We start from the raw sequence: 20,295 nt of genomic DNA, 5'->3' as shown, positions 1-20,295 counted from the left end.
TTGGTGTGTGAGTTCATGTAGAATAATAAAAAGGAATACAAAACAAGTAGTAGAAATCCACAAAATCAACAACAACAACAACAACACTAACTAGCCGAACACTTTTCCTTTCGCTCTTAACTGGATTTTGTGTGCTTTTGCTGCTGTTGCTTCATCCACTTCTTACTTCATTGTTTGTGGAGTCTACATATTTGAAGTTTTTATTAATTTTTTGTTGCTGTTGTTGTTCTTACTTCGATTGTGTGCTTTAACACTGACCATCATTATAACGACAAAAATAACCAGACCCATCGCATCCATAACACAATGAGGGGAACGCATGTGCAGCGTTAATGGCAGCGGATTCGCCGTCGTGGTCTTCAGTGAAGAGGAAAGTGCTGAAAGCTAAAAAAAAACCAAAAAAAAAACGTACCTACCACTCTGTTTTTTGCTTAACTAAAATATGTAACCATGTATGTATGTATGTATATGTGTTACTCACATTATTAAGTAAGCTTTTTTGTTTGAATTTGTTTATTTATCTTTTATTTTCGCAAAAGCAGTTTTTAACCCGTTAAATGCCTTGGGCTAATTTTAAATTGAGATTAGGTGTGCAAATTCGAAATCAAAAAAATTTATTGGAATAAGAACTTTAGCCGAGAAATATTGTTCGATCCAGCAGCCCTAGATAGAAGGGTGAAATAGAATAGGGACTGATAGAGAAAACGAACGAAGTGAAGAATTTTTTGAAGCGTTTCTGGACAAACATCAGAAGATGTGGCGGATAAGCTGGATGACAATATCGATACTCCCAATTTGCAGCGCACATTAGCAGGATTGGTGACAGAAATTGAATAGGCTGTAATAACCTTCTCGAATCGCCGGGCCAGATTCGATTATAAAGGTTCTAATTTAGCATGTTAAAGAAGCAAAACCAAAGATAGATTCTGATGAGCGAATAAGACACATGTATGCCGCACTTTTGGCGAAGGACTGCCGTCATCTTTCTACCAAAGGGAGGAAAGTCATCTCTATCCCAAACGCTTTGGGTGCCGTCCTAGACATGCCGCGACTTTCAAAAATATTTCATAAAGGACAATTATGGATTGGACCTGCAGCTTTCAAAGCCGCAAAGCAATTACTATTATGATCCCGGCTGTTGAAGCTGTTCCAAGTATAAAGAGCAGTCCAGCTAACAGTTCTAGACTAGAGAAGAATGGCTGACGCTAAAATACTTCAGTATTTAAAAAAAAAAAAAAGTTGTTGATAAAACAATAGTACTGTTACTAAATTGGGGTTTTCCGTTTGGTCACCAAGCAAACTGTGGTAATACTATGGACAAAATAAGTCTATGCGGGTTCTTGAGCAGCACCAACCGAAGTGAAATACTCTTTCCTTGTTCGTACCAACTTAGGGTAGATCTCTTCCATACTCTGCTAGGCAAGTTCGGAGTTCGATATGAATTGACCTTCAAGCGCATTCCTTGCGCTTTAATTCGTTGCACTATGCTCATGTTTGCGTAGTTAATAGAGCTCAACACTAAGCCAACTTCGGTACAGACCGTAGTCATCACGGGTATGATCATCATTCTTCCGGAGAACTTTTCTCTCGAACGTTTCTTTCCAACAACCATATAATCTTCTATCGACACCGTTGCAGATAGGATAAGGTTATTACTTACAGACCGCGGTTTTCATTCACCGAAATAAGACTTTTTTCAATTGGACTTTACTTTTCAACCGGACTTTATTTTTCAATTGCCTACTAAGTCCGAACAAGTACTTGTAGGCACAACTTTTTAGGTAATTTTGCTGTGAGCTTGAGACTTTATTCTTGGATCATGGTTTCGAATCCGATGACAGTGATACGAAAATGGATTCGAGGTGTATTTTAGCGCAAAACTTTCAACGAGTTAGCAGTGCCATTTATAGCTTCTCCCGCCAGATTATCAAACTCACCCCCTTCGGCGAATCCTGTTTATTTAGCAGGCGGTGCTCTGGTAACCCCAAGTTGGTCGAACTTGAAGATTCAAAGTGATTTGGTGACGCAATTTTCCAGAATGTACCCAAAACATTCGCTTTAATTAGGAGAATAAGGAAAATTGAAGAATCTTGTCTATAGAAATTAGCCAGAAACTTGTAATATAAATAAGAACCTGATAAGAATTCAAACTAAAAACCGCCAGGGGGCCCAAAAAATAATATTTTAAGACATTTTTTATATTACACCCCAAAAATTCGGGAACTTCGTCTATACCAAGCGATATTATCCTTTAACGACCTAGAGAGTTAACACTGGTGGCATCGTACAGAATGCGATGGCAGTGAAAAAAAGAAAAAAAGCTCCGCTAGGTGGCGCACAAATCGAATTTCGGAAATTTAATACCTTTACGTAAAGCCTTAGGTATTATCTTATTAGCTATATCAACGTTATTGGTTTTAAGGCGTTTAAAACTTGGAACATAGATAGTTCAGAATTCGATGTTAAAAAATAAGTTAACGGAAAAGCACCGCTAGATGGCGCACAAAACGCTATAGTTATAAAATTCGTACAAAATTACCTAGTCCTGTGATAGACAACCCGGTTAGTCACTTAAACATAGTTCAGAAACTTTTTAAGATAATGTCTATCAATTGAGATTTAGCGGAAAAATTAGTAGGCGAAAAAGTTGACGATAGTTGGCGCTGAGATCGTGATATTTAAATAAGTTGCATTTGTGGTGCAAATTGGATGATAGTTTATCTTTAAGCTCTGAAATCATACAAATTTCTTTTACAACAACAATTTTTTCTTTCTTCTCTTTCAGGAATGTACCTGTAACCTAACAAATTTACAAATACAAATACAACTATAGAAATACAAAAATTATTCAAAATTCCAGCGCAATTGTAACCACCGAAAGTGTCCCGAAATGGACGCCTACAACGTACCAATGTTGTCTGACAATGGCTATACCAGCAATAACAATAGCAACAGCATTATTCAAACACACACACTTACACATCATCACAAAGATCAAATGCTAAGTGCGGGAAGTGCACCAGCCACGCCCTTCATCTATGAACAAACCGTCAATAACAAAGCGATGCACAACATGACGAATAGTTTGAAATCAACCAGTGATTATGCCGCTTTCACCAATTGTATACAACAATCAGCATTACTCGATCATCGGACAACGGTTGATGCAACGATTGATGGGATGTCCTTGAGTGGGCTTTGTGATTTGAAATTTCCCAATTCACCCAGCGGTGATAGTAGTTTTAAGAATATTTCACTAATAAATATTGAGGCTAATCAAGTGCTGGCGCCAGATGGTAATGGAGTTGTTGGTGGCGGTGGTGGTAGTGTTGATGGTGTGGATGCGGCTTCGTCCTTTTCAACAATTTTATTTACCAAGGACGATGTGATTATAGAGGCCAAGGATATGCCACCAACAAGATGCGATGGTGCACAGGTAACACATGTGACGCATTATTTGCCCCTGAAAGCACTGAATAAAAACAACAATCGTGTTGTTGTTGCTGGTGAAGAGAAATTTTCAAATGCCACAGTCACGGTCACATCACCAACAGCTGCAGCTGCAGCAGCCACAGCAACGGTGGCGCGTTTAAACGAGTTGAGTGCAAGTGGATTGGTGGTGCAGGCATTGCCGTATAATACAACAACAGTTGCTACAGCAAATGCAAAACCAATAATTACTGTAACACCAACAAAGACGCTGGCTGGTACAACAACAAGAGGTGGTAGGGGTAGTGGTGCGCGACGTGGCACAAGAGGGCGTGGTGCACAAACTAGAGGTGGGCGTGCAGCTGCGAATCGCCAGCAGCCGCAACAGCAGCAACAACAACAACTCCAGCAGCAGGTGCAACTGGTACAACAACAATTGCTTGCACCGCCTAGCCAACAGGGCGGCACTGCGCTTGCATCAGCTGGTGGGGGCAACACGTTTTTGACTGGAAATAATTTTAATTTATTATTAGCAAACAATCAGATTAAGCAGGAACATCACACAAATTTATTTGATAATCAAATTATAGTAACAACAACAACAGCTACAGCAACGTCCACCATCATAAGCACAGACACTGCCAAGAGTAATAAAATCATCACAAATCACATTATATTAAATAATAGCAACAATAATAATAACAACAACAGCAACCACAGCCAAAATATCAGCGACAACAATATTTGCAACAACAACAACACTAATAACAATAATGCCAGCAGCACCATTAGTAATAAAAACAACAACGCAACTAATGCACGAAACAATTCAAACAGTATTGCCACTACAACAACAACAATAACTACAATGCGTCCTAAACGTGCAACAGTTTTACAAACTCTTGATGTGGCGTCAACAGGTGCCGTTGCCTCTGCTCCTGCTGCCGCTGTATTGACATCGTCCACTCAACGCTCCACTGGGCCAATTGTGCCTACATTGCCGGAAGGCAACAACAACAGCACTAACAATAGTAATAGCGGTAACAACGACAACAACAATATAAATGACAACAGCAGCAGCTCAAGTAATCTTCTTGAAGTTGTCACTGAACTTCAACCGTTGCAGCATCAACAGCAACAACAACAAATGAATTCTTCAATTGTAAGCCTTGAATGTGATTCACTATCGTCCATGGATGATTTGGATGATCAGGAAATAAGCGAAGCTAGTTTTGGTAAGTTGATTATTATAAAATTTTTTTGTATAGAATTTTTATTGTTTTTGGGAATTAGTTACCATGAAACTTGGCAATATTCTGTTGGTGTATAAAAATGTTGCTGCTTCGCGCTAAGAAATAAAAAACACGACGATTGTGCAGGGATAGGAAAATATCATGAAAAAAATAGAAAAAAGTTGACATAAATACATTTCAAAAATTCTAAATGTTAAAAATCTAATTTGTAAATCCAACAAACAAAAAACACTTAACATTATAAGTACATGGGAAGTGAAACAGACTTTTAATAATTAAAAAAAAAAATCGAAATATATAAAAAAAATAATTATCAAAGTTGTGAGAACTTTATAAAAAATTGTGGAGAACTTTATAAAAATCATGAAAAAGCGAAGAAAAAACTAAAAAAAAATTTTTTTTAATTTTTTGTTGGATATTTTTCAATTGAAAAAACTAAGGAACCCAAACAAAATTAAAAAAAAAAACTCTATAAAGAAACAATTTTCAACTTAGAGCAACAAAAAAAATGCATATATGTGAAAATGCAGATCTAAGTGACCTGAAAAAAGACAAAACAAATTTATTTTAAAGTAAAATACAAAAAATGTTATATTAAAAAAAATATTAATAAACAATATCGAAAATTATTAATTCCAATTTCCGTAGATGCAGTAATTTCTAAGAAATTAAAAAAAAAACACCGTATTTAAAAAAATAATAGCTATGTATGTATAAACAATTTTTTTTTTTTAAACTGTTAGAAGAATTGAAAAAATAATTTTCAAAAAATAGGTGCATTCATAAAAAGGGAGAATTTGATTGACGAAATCTGGCAAAAATAACTACTGCTATTTTTTTTGTTCTCTGCTGTAAATTGGAAAGTTGAAATATAGAAAATAAGAACAAAGACATCACGTATAAAATATTTCAGTTACGAAAAATTTTTAATAAAAAAATTTAAAAGTGAAAATTAAAATTATTTATGAAACTAAAAAAAATCAAAAAAAATTTCTTTAATACAAAGAAAGCAGTTTTATTTTATTTAAGTAGATTTATTAAAATTTTTTTTTGAAAAATATAAAAAAGGATAATTTGATTGACGAAATCTCGTAAAAGAGTTATTGCTATTTTTTTGTTCTCTGTTGTAAATTGGAAAGTTGAAGTATAGAAAATAAGAACAAAGAAATCACATATAAAGTATTTTCAGTAAATATAACAAAAATTTTAAAGCCGAAAGTTAAAATTATTTATGAAATTAAAAAAAGAATTATTTTTATGCCTATAATTTTTTATAAAAATTTTCTCACAAAATTTTAAACAAAATAAAAATTTAAAGCCGTAAAGGGGATGGAGAAATGCAATGATTAAAAAAAAATTGCATAAAAAGTCGCTATTAAAAAAATTTAAAATCGGTAAGAGATTGAATAACCCACAATATGTCCGAAACGTTTTAAACTTTTTTTTCTATAAAACTTGTTTACTCGCACAGAAATCTAGCAGCCTTCTTAAAAGAGTAAGTCCAATAGTTTAACTTAGTCACCAAGTCGCTGTTGCCGACTGTCAGTCTGTTTCTGGCAGGAGTTGCCAGAGGATGTGCCTTTGAAAGAGGGACTGTAGTAGGTGGGGGTGAACAGGAAGTAGGAGAAAATCTCACTCTATACTGACAAGTCAAAAATATACAGTGGCGTGGTAGCTGCTACCTTCTCTGAAACAATTAATTTCGAAGCCGAAGCTCTGCGTATGTAGAGGGCCTGTAGAATTCTTTCATACGATTCGGTGTTAAGGCGAGATAAAATCGTTTTCTTAAATAGTCAAGCAGCGCTTATGGCGCTTAACTGCCACATCTCATCGTCTAAGGTCATCAGCAACTTCTGGAACACCAGGCTAGGAGAAAGCAAACGAACTCGCAAAGGCAGCGATTTTTTTAGGCAAATTCCAGGATAAAGCGATCTGCAGCTGGCACTCCTCGAACACCTGTAGAACAACCAAACAGACTACGGTATAAGATAATGGTGATCCCTTTCGGCGAGGAGGACTGCTCTAGTACACACTAGGTTGTAAACTCTGGACAGTTATATACTGTCGGAACTTCAGGAAGTATCTCCCGTAGCCAGGCAGCATAGCAACCAACCAACAAAAAAAAATGTTTTTCGACTCAGCCTTCTTTAACTCTTTAAAGTCTTTAAAGCATTCAACTATTTTTCGCTACGACCATGCATTCATTGCATGCTGATTTAATTTCTTTAACCCAATTTCCAATACTATTTGAAGCCCTTCAGCCTTGAAAGGCTTTAAAAGCTGACCTTGTCTGGACTAAAAGTAAAACTGTTCTGTTTTCTATGCGCAACAAAAAACAACAACAATGAAAAATTTGCTATGTAGAAAAGGTCACTTGGGCTGCTGTTGCTGCAAATATTGCTGTTGCTGCTGTTGTTGTTGCTGGTGCTACTGCAGCTATCAGTTGCTGCGTATTATGTTTTGGTTTCAAATTCTATGAATTCATTCAATATAGAATACACAGAAGCGCTCAAAGAAGACGTCCTTGCAACGTATGCATATTTGTAATTTTTGCAACAACAACTGCAGCACGAGTTAAAAAAAAAGCACAAAAAATACATTTGTTGGCCCAATTCTATTTAGTTTTGTTTACCTTGCAGGCGACTATTTGATTTTGTTAGCGTTAACATTGACCCATTTTCAGGCATAGGCAACAACGCAGCAAACAACGACGACGACGACAACGACGACGAAATGGTCTTATTGCATTTGTGCATAATATTATTTGTTTACGACTGCGACGACTCAAAAGTATGTCAATGTCAAGCGGCGGCAGTGACTATGGCGTAGACGGCTCAGGCAGTAAATGCAACTATTATATATGATTGACGTAATGTGCAGCAACTGCAGTGGGGGAGTAGGAGCAATAAGGTGGTGAGGAGGCAGCGTTGCCAGAGGAAGCAGTCTAAACATATTTATTTACATTTTGAGAAAATGCGCTTCAATTGCAGATTTGAATATTAAGAAAATTTGCTTTATACACAAGCATCTTCACTTATTGACATTAGTTTAGGCCCAGCGGTATACATGTGCAACGTATCTTTCTACATTTACTCGCCTTGAACCAGAATTCTACCTCCGTTGTGGCGCTAAGAGTGATCTTTAAAAATGCTTTGCCCGATGTCATTGATGTAAGTTCTGGAGTTCCTCAGGGTAGTCATCTTGGCCCAATTCTGTTCTTGCTGTTTATAAATGCTGATGATGTAAAATGTACGTTGATGATGTAAAATTTGTTTTATCCTATGCGTCAAGCGAAAAAAGGTCTCTTTTACAATCAGATCTGGACGCATTACACAATTGGTGCACCATCAACTATATGCCACTTAATCTTACAAAATGCAAATTTATGTGCTTTTCTCGTAGATTACTTCAGCCAGCTTCCTACACTCTCAACAATTATAATATTGAACAGGTATACAGTTTTATAGACCTTGGTGTTAATATGGACAGTAACTTAACTTTAACCTTCATATTACTGCAACTGTTAATAAATGTTCTGAAATTTGTTAAGCGATGGTCTAAAGAATTTAGCGACCCGTACGTTACTAAAGCTCTTTATACAACATGCAGGTTATAATATCATTTTAGAAAAAATATATGTAGATGATAACAATGGCGCCCAACATGGGGTGCACTAACGTGACCATGAGCTTCGTCAGAAAACAATATGAATCACAATCGTATGTAGAAGAAAAACACAAACCGGTCCTCAGTGATATCCAAAAAAAGGCGTTGGACCTCTATGCCAGGAATTGCCCGGCGAATCGCGTTCTTAAAGATAAATAACCTGAACTCGCAGAAGAGGAAAACATTTTTTAGGAAGATGCGCGTCACTCCAGCTCAACTACGATCTGGATACTGTAACAGGTAAAGCTCTTACCTATCCAGAATCAACCCCCACACATATAATATATGTTCTACTTGCAATGTGTTCCCGCATGATACCAGCCATCTCTTTAATTGCAAATGTGGAACCAACGCCTCTAACACCACTCTCACTCTGGTCCACCCCGGTTGAAACTGCACTTTAGAGGATATTGATGACAATTTGTGAGTGGTCGAACCTATTGGATGGGGCAAAACACTGCTACAACAACAACAATAACAACAGATATTTCTAATAACAGGGATTGCCCTGAGTAACTGACCCGACAGCTTACCAGTCAAGTTGAATATGTGAATGTGCGAAAGAGTGATTGCGAGAGAGAGAGAGAAGTACCCAATCTTATTTTATGAACGACCAATTTTTAATTATTTATTTACCCATCTCGAAATTGTTACATTTCTTACAGACTAAGTACATATATAAAGACTTGCGCACTAATTTAACATTTGGTTAAATAACAATTTAAAAGTATTTTCAGAGTAGGAGAAATCCAAAACTGAAGAATTTGAGAGCAAGTTAAACTCTTTAAGGACTCTGGAAAGAGGAACATTTGCAACATAATTAGTTCTTGCCAATCCCACAAAAAAATACCCATTATTTCTTAAGCATATAAGTGGAATAGGAAAGAAAATACGTTCTAAAAGGTAGGGACAATCAACAGCCCTACGTGTCAAATTAAAAAATGGTAGCCAAGACTATAACTCACAAAATAGCAAGTCCAGTTGGTAATGAAGGACCTTACCTTTCTATAGGACTTGGGAATGCAGTAGCAAAAAGTCAAACTGTCTGGATTTTATAATTAAATTTTTCGGGAATTTTACAATTTAAAGACTTGGTGTTGATATTATATATAAAGAAAAAAGACAATGACCGAAAAGTTTTGGTGAGTATTTGATGCTGATATCGATATGTACTGGAACCCTTCGAAACTAGCTCTATAAGGTATAAGCCGGACTATCTCTGTAACGTAATTTATATCGGAACGACTTGATATGACCACTTTGAACTTTCTAGGCCCATCCCCTTTGAAACCTAAAGGCGACCTACTTGCTCGAGAAGCTTTGGAACATTCGAAATGAGCAAAAGGAAGAGCAGAACGCCCTCCAGCTGAAGAAGTCTATGAGAAATTTGAAAAAAATAATGAAATTTATTAATTTTACGGTAGAACTAGGCGAACCATTATTACCAGTCAAATTATTTCAAGCCCAGCAACTCTGTTGTGCTGAAACGTACCAGAAATGTGTTTTTATGAAATTTCCAAAAAACTATTGGAGTTTTAGTGTTCTAAAATTGTTAAATTGTTGGTTGTTACATGTACTGTTTTCACTCTATCTACTTTCTTTTTAAACAAATACTAGAGTCCCTGAAGATGATGCGATAGCATCAAAACGCGAAGGAGGGCAAAGAAAAATTCACATTTTGAATTATAACTATCAGTCGTAAAGCTTCAATTCAATTCAATTTTTTGGAAATCAAAGTAATATTTACTTCAATATCATAACAATAAAAAGCTAAAAAAAATATAATTTCTAATAAAATTCTACACTTATGGCAACGCTATGTAGGCGGTGATTAAGGTAGCGTTAGCAGCGATAGTTATGCATGGCGCTATCACAACAGCTTAAGTAGCCGCATATGAAAGCGAAAACGAAGCCATTTAATCAGTCAGCCAAACGAATGCGAGAAGCGCGTGCCCGTGCATCGCTAGAAGACGCGTCGTTTGCATTGCACATCGCGCTCTTCTGCCGCGCTTGCATTTGTTGTTGTTTTTTGGTGCGATTTATTGCATGACTGCATGTCTGAAAGTTTTTTTTATACTCTCTCAATTTATTTTTACTTCAGTCTGATTAATGTGTAAACAGTGCGCGCATACACACATACACACCCTCTCAGGCGTACATATGCGCTTAATGTGTTATGTGTGTGTGCGCGCACCTGTATATGCATCCAAAATATGTATATAATACCAAACGGCCTCCATTTGTGCATTGCATCCTTGTATTCAATCTCGAATATTAGAAGCGTCGCCGTATTGCACTTGACCCAAATTGAATGCGTCATGTTCCAATTACGATATTCTGAGTGTGCGAGTGAGAGAGATAGAGCGCGCTGTGTGCATAGGTGCATATGTGGCTTGCACTAGAAAATTTAAGAATTTAAGTATCAACAAAGCAAGTAAGAGCATCTAATTTTGTGTGGAGCTGAATTTAGTGTACCAAGTAGTGGCAACTTACTTGGTTATACCTTGCTTAAGTAAACTGCCCTATCTAGCGATGACGCAAACAATAAAATGTCAGAAAGAGTAGATCGGAGTTGCTTCTATCTCCTCTTCTGAGGTGCGCACTGAATTTGGATACGAAGTTGACTTCATTGTATGGTCGGCAAGTACTTTTATGTCCATGCCAAAGCAAGCTTTAAAAACGTTGAAGACCCAGACTGATCTCTATCTAAGGCACAAAGATGGGAGTGCGACTGTCAGCATCACAGCCTGCAAGCTCCTGTTGCAGAGAAGTTTCTTCCTACATGCGGTTGTAATCGCAACTGAGCATCTTGAGGACGTAGAAGCCATAACGTAGAAGCGCGTCTAACAGCCGAAAAAGCCGGGCAATGCAACATCAAAATACCTTACAAAAATGTTTTAAAGCTGGGTCCCTCGGAAGTGGTCTGGTAAATACTCCGACTGTATTTCTGCCATGGAACCTACAACTTGTAGGAAAAATTCAGAAACTCGAAGAGTTATATCCCTTTTTTCATATGTGAAAGGATCTGCTAGTCTTATTAGGGCTTACTGCGGTCATTTATGAGAGACGACCCCAAAGGTATTAAGAAATCGGCGGATGTTGAAGGGAACTCTTTCTTTTCAAGTGATAACGATCGTGCTTTGACTATTCTCTCGAATTGTAGGGAACAATTTAGGCATCCTGCAAGAGTTCGTCGACCTTGTGACAGCGTGTTCAATCGCAACTTTTGGATGGGGTGAAGCACTGGTACAAGAAGAAAAATAAGTCCCTATTCAAATGCGTCTTCAGACCAGCATTCTAGAATACTTATTCAACAATGTATGTTAGGGGACTGCTAAAGTACTCTATTTGAAGAATACTTTTTAAATGAGGCACTGAAAGTGGGAGGGGGGGGGGGGCGTTATTAACTCCGCGGTTTTGTCACTTGTCCTAAGCGTAAGAATATCAAACAACTCCCTGTTTCAGATTAACCCAACAGCCATATAACATTACCCGTTAAATGACGATGTGGACAAGTCCACTACAGATTTGGCTAAGCTGAATCAGTCAGCATACATCACCTGTCTTTCACTGAGAAAGAAAACTACAAATGGCAACGGCACCCATTTGTGGAGTGACTGGGAAAATTTAGCCTGCTTTGGTAAGGGGCAGTCATCAATCATAACCAAATCTAACGTAGTTGTATGCTTGACTTAAAAATAAGCCAACTTAGTCTGGGCTATTACAAAATTGTTCATTCAGTCATCATCCTCCAGATTAATTTATAATATTGTAACCATATTTCGTCACCGGACCTGCACTAATATCATGGTGAAATATTCATCTTGAGCATCGGGCGAAGATTTCCCAGAACCTTACTATGTACTGGTGGTGCACCTTAAGGACTTAAAACTTCAGGTTTCCCGCTTCCGATTCGTCTCCGCCGCCATTTCTCGCGTAGTCTTAAACATTTGCGTTTCTTCATCGAGTGAATGATCATCAAGATTAACCTTTACAAACTGTCTTCCATCTAATATACTACTGGGTATACTCATAAAAATACTTCGTCATCGCTTTAATAGCTCCGATTGCACTAGAAATAGCCAGACTGCAATCGTATCGAGTGTGCGAGTATACAAACAATCTAACGACAAGGACGGCAGGAATAAGTATGTGTGGAATCGTCTAGTGTGACGGAAGGAAGGTGAGCGCTCACAGTGTTGCAACAATTTCTGGCCGACCTTGTGCCATTTTTCTGAGTGTAAACAACAAATTCGTGCTAAGGATAAATTTAGCAACAACGCCAATTTAACAACAACAAAATATTAGCCGTGGCCGCGGCAGTGACAGTGGCAATGAGATACTCGTACTAGTTGCAGCGTTAGAGCATGAAAAACAACAAACAAGCAATAAAAAAAACACCAAAGCTTAAATAAAAATTTAATTGAAGCAAAAACAAATAGAAATTAATTGCGATTGCAGTCGACCGTCAACGCATAGCCGCTGCGTGACTACGCATTTAATGCCTAAATGCAATTAATATGAATTTATGATGGATAGCTGGTCAGAGGTAAATATTATAAAATTTCGACCCTTGCGCCACCTACCGACATTTTTTTTAACCGCATTTCCATGCGAACTTTGCTTCATGTCTCTAGCTCATTGCGAAGTTACTTGAAAGACCTTCCAGAAACGATCTCGATGCAAGTGCCATCCAGCGGTTTTTATTTTGCACTACATTTTCATCTGGTGCTGAATTATGTTCTAAGTTTCTAGTCATTAAGGTAAGGAAAGTTTCTTGAAAGTCGATCGCAAGATTTAAAAATTTTGCATGAATTTTTTAAAGATTTCGATCCATGCGTCCCCAGCGGATCACTTAGACGTTACTTAAAAATCTATCGCAAGTTTCCTACAATCTCGACCTGTACGTCACCTAGCGGATTGTTTTCTATATATTACATAGGTTTCCAGCTGTATTCTATGTTCTGAACACCAAGTTCACAACTTTAGGAGGAACTTTGCTTTAACAAAGTTCCAGGCTTTGATGTCGATGAATATATGACGATAGTGCAACGTGTAAAGGCTTCGCCGGCTGGATCATGTCATGCGAATCCACGAAGACGCTTCGGCCAATAAAGTATTACTATCTTCCTCCGTATGTGGAAGCAGAGGAAAAGGGATACCTCCACTGAGTCGGAAAAGGCAGGTAGAGGAAGACGTGACCTCCCTTAATGCACACAATTGGCGTTTGTTATCATAAAAGTGGGATAGCTGGCGTGAATTGTTACGAAACGGCCAAAATCGCCTTGGCGGTTTAGTGCCAATTAATGATGACGATGCCTTTGAGAGCAACCTTGTTTTCAAGTATGCTTCGGTCTCCTTCGAGACGACAAATTTTTTGATGTTTCTCATAAAATTTTGAAGGGAAATTTGCTTGCAGGTCATTCGAATTTTCGGTTTCCGAGCCGGAGTTTTGATCTTCGTAAAGGCAGTTGGCCTTTTAGAGAAAAAAAGCCAAGCCATTGAATACAGCTTTTAGAAGAAACTCAAGCTGGTATGAAAAATAATGCCATTAAGAAGAGACTCATGCAGAGAGCAAACGTTCCGATTTCTATGTGAAACTCAGTTAAGAGAGTGTGTCTCGGTGTTGGAAAAGAAATTCGGTTTTATAAGAGACATTTAATATGTAAGCATAAACTCGAATAAAAGAAGGCTCCGGCCCAGTAGGTAGACAACTTTATAAGATTGGTCACCAACTGGCGCCAGTGAAGCCGATGAAAAACTAATGTCGCGACTTGTTGAAAGTCCAAGGCAAGAAAATCAACTTTTTAGGACAATTTCGCAGTCATTGGGTACGTAGAGCTAGAAGTATGAAGTCAGCTGGAAGTAAGTTCACTGTGAAGAAAATAATAGGACTTTTTGAAAATACTCGTTCTAAGAGGAAGTTATCGATGTTATAGAAGAAACTTGGTCGTTAAAACCGGCCTTGTGATGGAAAACCGTCTTATAGAAAATACTTGGCCTTGAGAGGATAGAGAGAAAATCGATTTTATAAAAGGGACTCAAGGACGATCTTGGAAAACAACTCGGCCTTCAATAAAAAACTACAGTTGGAAAAAGTATTCTGCCTTAAGGAACTGCTACGACCTTATAAGATAAACTAGAGTGAGGAGGAAGTTACTGGCCTTGGGGGAAAACTTCGGTCTTGGGAAAAACTCAGCCTTCTGGCATTGATTTGGCAAATATTAAGAGTGTATTTCTGCCTCTCAGTGAAAACTTATCTGCCTTGCAGATGCCGTTCAAAGTCGGCGTTAAACATGTAGGTCTCGTCCTAACAATTTGTAAAAAAAATTAAAAAAGGGCGACGCAAACTGGAAGAGAAGCTCGCTTTTAAATCTCTTCGGAGGCTATCGTGCCTTGTATTTATTAATATTTTATGGGAGAGGATGAAATTTGGAGGAAGTACTGTGTTTAAAATTTAAAGTTCGCCTTATGAGAAAAACTAATGAGAAAGTAAAAAGTGCTCAGGGTATAGAAGGACTGCTTGGCATTTAGGGAAAAAGTAGACCTAGTATTGCCATCTGTGGTTCAAGGTAGATACTCAGTTTTGTTAGCAGTACTCTGCCTTTCAGAGGGAAATAAATTATTATGGGAGAAATCAGTAGTAGAAGAAGTATTTCTGCCTTGGGGTAGAAAGAAGTGACCTGCCTTTGAGGGAAATCGTGGGTCTTATCGAAAAAACTAGAGATAGGAGAAACATTTTCTTTGCATAAGAAGAAGGTCTTAGAAGAAGTATCGGTCTAGGCTGGCCGAAACAAGAAATAAGAAGTGCATGAGAACATCATTCTCAGGGGAGAAAGTTGGCTTGGGGAAAGTGTATCGTCTTGAGAAAGAAAATGGGTCTTGCAGAGGAATTGAAGTTATTCAGGATTGGAAGAGAAAATCATGTTTGGAGGAAATACGCTGTCTATTGGAATAATGTTGGCCTTACAGAGGAAACACCACTTCAAATACTAATATCTAGAAGTAAGAGAAAGAACTCGATATTTTGGGTAGGAAACGGGGTCCTAAGGCAGTTAAACTTACAGCAAGTACTCGGCCTCCGGAAGAGCAGATGGCGTAATACGAGTATTTCGGTCTTACAAAGTAAAATGTAACCACGACTTTTGTACAAGACTCGTCCTTTTAGGAGAAAAAGACATTTAGGGAAAATATAGGACCTTTAGGTGAGGCTCATCAGGAAATAACTAAGAATATGTGATTTCTATGTAGAGTGCTGTTTTTGGTTTAAATTTATTTCCACCATTCATTCTACTCCTCCATTCATTCAATTACTCATATACTTAACTGCATTTGCGGCTGACGTTGACCCTGAATGCATCTCACTCAGTCGCGTCGCTGGTTCTTATCATATTTGATGTGTGTCGAAGGTCAAATAGCAAAAAAGTGAAACTATTTGTTTGCTATTTTCTCTATTTCTTTATATTTGTAATACGAGCTGTTGTTGTTGTAGTTCCAGTTGTAGCTGGATTTGCTTAGGTTAGCGGCGCAGCGGCCGTGAAATAGCCTGTTGCTGCAAGAGTAAGCATTTAGCCGCTTCTGAATATTTGAAGTTCATTTGCATGTATGTATGTATGTACGTCGGCTCCATGCACCACTCTAATTGATGTGTGCAACATTGGCGGTTGGGCCCACACACCACACACTCGCACACAGACGCGAGTATACGCATTTAACCGCAGCAGCCACAATGTCATAGTATGACAGAGACATACATACATACAGCCATACATATTTGTGTTAGCGACAATTGATGACATTGATGGATGTCACAGTGGTTGCACAGCTTATATAAAATTTGGTTCGTAATGCCATAGGAGGAGTGGGAAGTGATGTAAGCTGGCATATTGCAAACTCATTCATCTATTTTTGCTCTTGTTCTTGTTCCTGTTTGCCTTATTTGAAGGGTTTGCGACCGATCGTTTCGAAAAAGCGAGAAGGAAGGAAGAAAAAGAGGTAGAGGCAGAGATAGAGGTAGATATAGATCGTAGTTAGAGAATGAGTTAGAGTTGGAGATAGATGTACAGATAGTGGTAGAGGTAAAGGCAGATGTAAAAGTAGAGTTTGAGGTAGAGCTAAAGGCAGAATTTGATTTAGAACTAGATCCAAAGTTAGAGATAGAGGTAGTGGCACTTGCCTGACATTTCCCTCTTTACATTGCTGTTAAGCTCTCTCACGAAGCAAGATGAGATGGAGAGACCTTATGCCAGCAGTTACATGTGTTGCACGGTCCTTTTAGCGGCTGAAATACTCGGCCCGAAAACACATCCCTTTCGACTGCTTACTGAACATACGAGGGGAATCCTACGGGAATTTTCGGTATACCATGAGACAGAGCTTACTTAAAGTTATAGGAATTAAAAAAACTGTTTCCAGAAGGAGAAGGTAGCGAAAGATTTTTACATTTTTACATTTGTAGCCATTTGATCCTTCTATACGAATGTCTATTGGCGCCTCGAGTTTCAACGAAATTCGCCAAGAAGTTTTAGCTTGATTGCCTTATAATTACAAACATTCGGTTATCCAAGTATACGAACTTTTCAACCTCCAAAGTTTTACATTTATAATATTTATACCGGCGACCGATGTGTTGTGGTGGTAGCGTGCTCCGCCTACGATGCCGAAGGTCCTGGGTTCAAGTTTCGGGCAAATAAATGTCAAAATTTGGAATGAAGCTTTTTCAATTAGGACCACGACGCATGTTGGATTAGAAGTTTGACCTAAGTATTTATTATTATTTTTGTTTTTTTTGATAATATTATGTATTATATTTTTATTTTTTTTTTCTATTTTTCCTTGAGGTATGAACGCAAAACACAACAAAGAATTTTTACTAAGGTTTTTGTTTTTTTTTTTTTTGAAAGCCTTCAGCGCTTCACCTGTCTGTAATTGGATTTTACAACCATTTTTGTTGTCTTAACCGACTTTTGCAATTATTAATTACATTAACTAAGTAACTGAAGACGCGAAACTATATTAACGGAAGAAATTACTATACCACAAATTCCTAGCCTAATCAAAGCTTTGGCATTGTAACGTCAGCTTCAGGCGTCAAGAAAAGCTGATGTGCAGGTGTGTGGTTTTATTTTCGCTCTCTTTGTGAGAAATCTTTATTTACGAAAAGTGAAGGTTTCTCGTAGTGAGAAACTGTTACAAATTTTCGGGTAACTTTTATTTTATAGTCATGGTCTTAAGTCGAGTCCATCAGTTGCTTAGACCAAGTTTCTTTACCAATGTCTCCACCTCCTTTTTCGACTAAGGAACCTTGGATCACTCATTCAGTAGCACGTAACCGTCTAATCGACTTTGATCATTGGGTAACAAGTTCCTGTTTTGCGATAACTTGCGCCAAATGGCATCATTAAGGGAGATCAAGTTTTCCTCTACTTACATCTCATGCCTCAATGGAGAGGGGAGGGAATGACCCCCTTTCAACGATTCCATATAATTTAAGAAATTTCTAGCATCAAACAGTTGTTACCTCATACTTAGCAGTGTTGGGATTGGTAACGCATTACAGATACGAAATACGTCTGGTTTAGTTGGTTCTAAGTCTGCGCAATAGGTTAGGTTAGGTGGTAGCTGCCCTAATAAGGGGAGCTCACTTCGACAACATGAAGGTCCGTTGTGATACCACATGCAATAAAATAACGGTAACGTAGATATAGCTACTTAGAGAATCGTTGGGTAGCAACGACAAAGCTCTGAATGATACCGATCTCAACTTTGGATAAATCCTTGGGAGATCCCAGTGGGAAGCGACCGAAATACTTTCGCCTAGTTCTGGCAAAAGCTGGGTAATCAAGCATAAAGTAATTTGGTGATTCCACCTCATCATCCTCCATAAAGCTGCAGCCGGATGGAGTATCCAGTATATTGAGACGTACCGCATGGATACCCATGGGACAGTGCCCTGTCAGAACCCCAGTGACCATTGATAGGTGAGCTTTAGTGAACCCAATTATTTCAGCAGACCTCCTGGCATCCACTTTTGGCCAGAAAGATCTTGCTACGCTGCAAGACGTGGTGTCCGCAGAACGTTTGCTGAGCTGACTCGAGGCCCAGCTATGGAGGAGCAATCCACAGGTGGCCAGCGGAATCCCGAAATTCCTACAGCCATCTTCATCCGGTTCAGTTGTACCGATGCGGGCTAAGAGATCCGCTTGACAGTTACCCGGGATATCACTATGGCCCGGGACCAAGATAATCTTAATTGCAAAATAATTCGATGAAATCGCAAGCGAGGTCAGGCACTCCCATACCACCCTCGGTGGCACTGTAAATGAGCTGCGCTATAGGAGAGTGCGGTATTTTTTTTGGATAAGAGCAATGCGACGGAGATTATGTTCTCAGGATAGATTTGCTGGAAATGGTGAAAGATTACTTCGCTTAGAAGATAAATATAGTGCAGAAGATCCGGCAGGGATGACAGATCTAGGAATGTGAGTTATGATGTTGTCTTGGAACAAAAGTGATATCTGTCTAACAGAACTTCACTAGAATCAAAGACTTCCTTCACGAGCTGAAAGGGTTATATAGGGTTTAGAGGATGTTTATAGACTCGCGAGTTTCATTTTTGACTTTTATATACATACTAGAACACCCGGCAGACGTTGGCCTTCCCTAAATTTAAATATCTCCATCTTCGTCACATTCTATCTCTTTCTCATTCTCCTCTCTTTTCTCTTCTCTCAATTTCTTCTCATTCTTCTGCATCCCTTATTGCCTGTCCCAGAGGGTGGTATGTATTTTATTCCAGTCCCAATCCCAGCCCAAGTCCCAGTCCCACTCCGAGTCTCAGTCCCAGTCCTAGTCCTAATCCCAGTCCAAGTCCGTCTCTGTATAATATATTACTCTATATTAAAGCACTCATCAACAGCTTTAATTTGATATCCATATTGTATAAACACTGTCTAGGCATTTACTGGCCCACGTTTTGGTCTATTTCTCGAAACCCTAGTCACTCAGGGGTATGAAAATTACCCGCTACACAACTAAAGACTCTCGTGAATTAAAAAAAATGTCATAGTACCTCTAAATCGCGGGCCCCCTCAGAAACCCTACCCCTCTCGGCGGGCCTGTACTTGATATCATTCGCTATAATATTTTATATTGATAAGCAGGTTGTTTAATTAAACACCAAGCAATTACACAGAAGTAAATCCGCACCACCTGAAAATATGAGTGACACGGCGTATACGTAACATGTTATTATTACGTATAAACAAATAAAAAAATTTGCAATAAAATAATATTGCGACTAATAACTGAGATATAACCTATCCTATCTCTCAAGCTAGATCAAACTACACACGGGGTGCAAAACAAATTCAAAATCGGTTCAGTAGTTTAGGAGTCCATCGCGGCCAAAAATGTTGCGACACGTGTTTTTTATATATTAAGATGAAACAGTTTTTCTTTGAATAGGATGATAGATAACGTGTAATCGAGCTTATTCAATTGCGATCTAATTTTGCTTCAGAGAATCGTAATATTATCAGATATACAAAGGAATAAATATGTTGATGTTAGGTGTAAACCGTAGGTAAAAATCCTGCTCAGAACTATTTCTACAGAGAAACGACCTAAATAGATTGCGTTTGATGGTGTACGTCTTTGGCTAGGTTAAAATTTAAGCAACTTTGTTCTCCTATTCTAAAAAATCTAATTTTAGGCGCGATTTTCATGAAAATTGTTATATCTTCCATCGGGAAGTGGACCCAGGAGCCGAGCTATTCTAAAAAATCTCACTCTGCTTGCGATTGGCTTGACATTTTTTACAGGGGTACCTTTTAGACTAGATTAATATTTAAGCAGGGGCGACCTATTATAAAAAATTTTTACTTTGTTCATATTTGGAAGTGGGAAAAGGACGGGTAGTTTTGTTAAATTTTTTTCATAGATCAAT

General features: G+C 38.2%; 1 protein-coding gene across 4 annotated transcripts in view; it reads left to right on the top strand.

The window, feature by feature from the left end:
* LOC137254092 (ras guanine nucleotide exchange factor P-like) overlaps window positions 1-20,295 on the top strand; it is a 53,851-nt gene that overhangs the window by 12,400 nt on the left and 21,156 nt on the right. For 2 of the 4 annotated variants that reach the window (XM_067791799.1, XM_067791801.1), the window contains exons 2-3: window positions 2,786-4,664; window positions 7,366-13,019. In XM_067791799.1, coding sequence (XP_067647900.1) covers window positions 2,891-4,664; window positions 7,366-7,511 — 1,920 coding nt within the window. In that variant the 5' untranslated portion in view covers window positions 2,786-2,890 and the 3' untranslated portion in view covers window positions 7,512-13,019. Of the gene's footprint in view, window positions 1-2,785; window positions 4,665-4,722; window positions 13,020-20,295 lie in introns of those variants that run through there. The other 2 variants (XM_067791803.1, XM_067791802.1) reach the window with 2 other exon arrangements.

This window comes from Eurosta solidaginis, chromosome 5 (assembly GCF_040869045.1).
Source record: "Eurosta solidaginis isolate ZX-2024a chromosome 5, ASM4086904v1, whole genome shotgun sequence".
Taxonomy (NCBI): Eukaryota; Metazoa; Arthropoda; class Insecta; order Diptera; family Tephritidae; genus Eurosta; species Eurosta solidaginis.
The sequence above is the reverse complement of the archived record's forward strand: the minus strand, read 5'-3'. Positions and strand labels throughout refer to the sequence as shown.